This window comes from Chelon labrosus (genome assembly GCF_963514085.1).
Source record: "Chelon labrosus genome assembly, chromosome: 22".
Classification (NCBI taxonomy): domain Eukaryota; kingdom Metazoa; phylum Chordata; class Actinopteri; order Mugiliformes; family Mugilidae; genus Chelon; species Chelon labrosus.
Window position 1 is genome coordinate 21,179,842 of NC_140355.1, and position 4,899 is coordinate 21,184,740.

Genomic DNA, 4,899 nt, shown 5'->3' on the forward strand with positions numbered 1-4,899 from the left:
CCCTAACTTATTGTGAGTAGTGTATATAGATATACAGATATATAGATTGCTAACAAGAATCCGTTGCGCATATAAGACAATTTCAATTATTTACTGGTTTTATTTGAATTATTCACATGGGAGGTGGCAGTTGTATGATCGTCAGGTGACATGAGGTTTACTGGCATGCTACCGGATGGGTTGTGATGTGCCTACGCCCACCTTGTACAATAAAAAACCTCCGCACAATAAAATGGTAATTATGTCTACAACAAGCCAGTCACCTGCTCCCTTTGGTTATAAAAGCTCCCGCTGCCTCCCAGCCCTCAATCTGCTGTCCAGGAGCCTCCTCCATCTTCGTCCTTCAACCCCTCTGACCATCTGGTAAGATTTACCTCCCGCTTGAATTGCCAAAAAAAAAACAAAAAAAAAACGGATAACTTATGCCCCGTTTCCACGTTGTTTGATGTTCAAAAGAGGGGTAATTTATAGATACGTCTGCACCGGGGGGAATGGAAGAGAAGTCACGGTCAGAACCTCAGCGTTAAGGCCCCGAGAGCGGCGATAAGAAGAAACACTTTTTCTTGTTTTTTTCATCCTGCAGAGAGAAGTTTTCATCCCAACCATGGCTATGACCTTCCAACCACGCTCATATGAACCCTCTGACTTCCAGACTGGCCTGTGTGACTGCTTCGAGGACGTTAAAACCTGTAAGAACCCCTGTTACTGTTACTTGTTTGTAAAAACTGCAGACGTTACATCCAAGAACAGTTTTCTTGCTGAAGTTTGTATTTATAGCATCTCTTCCTTTTGTACTTTGAATGTTAATGATAGGGGACAAAATCCACGGTCCCCGTTTCGTGCAAAAACTTGTTCAAAGGTTTATTTGATAAGATAAGATCAGATAAGATAAGATTTGTCACATGTACAGTTATACATAGTAATGCACAGTGAAATGTAACTTAGACGGGGGTAGTTCGTATATACACACATTTACAGTACTGAAAGCAGCTATGTGAGTAAAGTGCAGTGGTGTTTAAGTCCAGTTAAGGCTCAGAGTTGAGCAGGTGGATGGCATGTGGATAGATAGTCTTTGTCCTCAGGCATCGGAAACGCCGACCTGATGGCAGTAGAGAGTAGAGAGAGTGTTTCAGGGTCTTCTTGGCCCTTAACCTGCAACGTTGGGTATAAATGTCCAGCAGGTTGGGGAGGGGGGTTCTGATGGTCCACTCCACTGAACGGACCACCCTTTTGAGGGCCAGGAAGTCCTGCCTGATATGGTTTCCCATCCAGGTGGTGATGCTCCCACACAAGATGCTCTCAATGGTGCAGGTGTAAAAGATGAAGTTGAAATGAGGCTTTTGACATCAAAATGACTCCAAGTAAATTGATAATTAGTCATTTTCATTCCAGAAATCTATGTTTTTGATGTTATTTACCCTGTAAAAGTTGTATTCCCTATCGATTACTCTTATTATTTCTCTAAAACAAAGCTAAAACAATGTCAAGTGGAGTTGTCTCAGTGAAGTCATTTCAATATGTCGCTTCTTAATTTCTGCAAAGAAAGCATAGTTTCCAGACAGATTTAAAGACCGTGAACCTTTTCTTTAAATCCTCAGGCTTGTATGGCTGGTGTTGCTACTGCATGCTCGGCATCTCCATTGCCAACGACATGGACGAGTGCTGCATGTGCGGTCATTCCATGGCCATGCGAAGTGTCTACAGGACCAGATACAACATCAATGTAAGAACTTCAAAAAATTTTAAAGTTCACCAAATTAAATTCAAGATGTTTTGGTAGTTTGAAACTGTAATTTAAGATCTGTTTTGGCTTTACACCCTCCAAAGTATGACGTCAAAGCAGTCAGGAAGAATTATTTATCATATGACTAGTCCGGCTGTGTGTAATACTAATTCCAAACTGCATAATTTAAGAAATAAATGGGACCTGGACACAGGGAAGAAGCCGGGAATTGATTAAAAATGATTAAATATTTTTATTCTTCTGCAGTGACTTTCATAATTGACTATTTCATCTAAAATTCCTTGGTTTTAGCTGCGAAATGTAAAGATATACAGGTTTACTTTGCAGAATAAGAACAAGATTCATAATAAAAGGGCTCGTGTGAATGATAAGTTATCATATCCAGTTTATGAGCTTCATGCCACTGTTGGAGGCGCTCTTATCTACTTCGTTTAAAGTTAATCTTCCACGCAGATGTCACAAGATAACCCTGAGATTAAAAGATTGTTGGAGATCTCATGAAACACTTTTATGTCTTTGAACCTCATGTTTGTTTTGCTCTCTTAAAATAGATTATTAATGACAAATTGGGAAATTTCTCTGGTGCAGAAGCGATGTACAGACACTCAGTGTACACGTAATATATTACAAAAAAACTAAAATAAGCAATGAAAAATAAAATAGGAAAACAAAATCTATATACACAGTATTTACAAGAATAATAAAATAATTGCAAATTGAAATTGCAATGAAATGAAGTGAAATCACAACCATGTGCAAGATGTGCAGCAACAATAAGTCCAGTCCAGAAGCGTTTTATCCTGTTTTTGTTTACCGTCTCCAGTGGTAATTTTACATTTCTTTGGTTTTTATTGTTGTTTGAGCAGCTAGGCTTACGTTTGGTAAACATGACTCAGTTGGTCATATTATGGTCATAATATGGTCATATTATGCAGGAAACAAATGGTGTAACCAGAGAGTCAGACTGTCGCACGTCGTTCTCTGAAATGCAATGGACTAAAAAGTGGCAGAAAATGATCATGCTCAAGTAAAATGCTTCAGACTCCAAGTCAAAGTTTGTAGGAGTTGTGAGATGTCGCTTTTTTAATTGTTTCGTTTGAACATGAACGTAAATATTCTAAAAATAAACATCTAAAAAAGATGAATTTAGTCCTGTTAGGCCGAGTAGTTTCGAGTAATAACTTTGCACCCTGTTCCATTTGATTCACAACCTGCAGGCTCAGAAACACTTCTCTAAAACAGCACCAAAAAAAAAAAGCTTCATGTTGTCCATCATAAACTACCCCATACTGGAGTTAAAGGGGAACTACCATTTTTTACAACCTGGACCATATTTCTGGCATAAAATACGAACGTGCAACTGCTGAAAATTTGGTTAAACTGAATTGTTCTCTTTTCAGTTTTCAGCGTCAGTAGACATTAGTCATATGTCTTAAAGGGGAACTACTGTTTTTTTACAACCTAGGCCTTGTTGAGTCCGGAGCTGTACCTGTTACACTGCAGATAATGCAATATTGGAATAGCACTAGCGTATCACAACAAAATATTGGTGAAATTAACGAGTTTCACGGCAGATAATGCGTTATTTAGAGGCTGCATTTCAGTGCCCCAGTCACTCCCACTATATGGATATACGCGGATGTAAATATCTGACGAACGACTCCAAATGACACCAAAGTTATATGGGTGAGTAAATGATTGTATTTTATGCCAGAAATAAGGCCTAGGTTGTAAAAATACAGTAGTTCCCCTTTAAGATGTATGACTAATGTCAACTGACGCTGAAAACTGAAAAGAGAACAATTCAGTTTAACCAAATTTTCAGCAGTTGCACGTTCTTCTCTGAAATGCGTCGGACGGATTAAAGTGTTTTCACCTGTATACGGATTCACACTGATCTTCCAACCATTTAGATTTGACTTACAACCTTCAGGCTTTCCAAAAATACGATAAAAAGCAAAAGTTAGAACACGTACATGAAGCCTTATGTTATCTTTGAACCTCCACATAATGACCTGGAGAACATTACAGTAGTTTTTTTTTTTTTTTACAGTTTGCAAGAGTTTTGTGAGACGTTCATTCACTTTTCAATTTTCAAATGAATCTGAACCCACACAGACACAGGGAGAACATGCAAACTCCTCACAGAAAGGAACCAGTCGGGCCATGATGGGTTAGAACCCAGAACCTTTTTGCTGTGAGGCATCAGTGCTAACCACCGCACCAGTGTGAATCTGGAGGCAAGAAATGTCCAAAAAATAAGTAAATGTGCGACAGACTCTGAAAATAATATTGTAACCAGTTAGAAAAAGACTTCTTTAAAAAGGCAAATAAATAAATTAAATTTAAAGTATGATCCAGCTGTTGCATATTGCAGAAAATGCAAAAAAAAAAAAAGGAAATAAACCGATAGCTCATTAAATGTGAACATTATCATAATGTATTTGTTCTTCTTTGCACTAAAACAAAAGGGAAACATTAGGACCTAAAATAATTTTGACCACACCCTGGTTTCGACTATATTCAACGTGTCTTGCCTCCATTCGGGCTAAAGAGGAAATCATCTCTTAGACGAACTAAAATAACCATAAATGAAGCGTTACACATTATCTTTGAATTATGACACACAAAGCTCATATAGCGTCATTTACAGCTGCACCTCTTCCTCATGGATGCAGGAAAAGAGAAATGAATAAAAAACACACCTACCATGGCCACAGTCGCCCACGCAAATCCAGTTATTACACCGAGCCGCCGAATAGGAGTCTGTTAAAGATTTGAGTCATCGTCATTCACCCTCTCACCCTGACCCACCCTGTGCTCCCAGGGGTCGCTGTGCAACGACTACTTGGTGGTGGGCTGCTGCCCACTCTGCTCTGCCTGCCAGCTCAAGAGAGACATCGACCGCCGGAAGGAGCAAGGCATCTTCTGAACGGGGTGAGGCCAAAAAGACATCACAGACAGAAAAAAATAAATAACTGATGTATTTATGGAGCTGGAGTGTGACATGCTAACTTTATGTCTTCCAGAGGCCGTCTTTGCGGCAACGGAGAGAAGTCGTAAACGTGGACAACGGCGCTGATAATGCATCAGCTCGGTTCTGATGAATAAAAGTAAATGTAGTTCAGTGCAGCCTCTGTGTTTTTGATTTGTCA

General features: G+C 39.3%; 1 protein-coding gene across 1 annotated transcript; it reads left to right on the forward strand.

The window, feature by feature from the left end:
* Positions 1–604: 604 nt before the first annotated feature.
* Positions 605–4,676, forward strand: LOC311507902 (placenta-specific gene 8 protein-like; the record flags this gene model as incomplete). The annotated part of the gene is made up of 3 exons (XM_084572446.1): positions 605–839; positions 1,599–1,723; positions 4,572–4,676. 3 exons carry the CDS (start codon positions 605–607, stop codon positions 4,674–4,676), a joined length of 465 nt encoding a protein of 154 aa, XP_084428572.1.
* Positions 4,677–4,899: the final 223 nt, after the last annotated feature.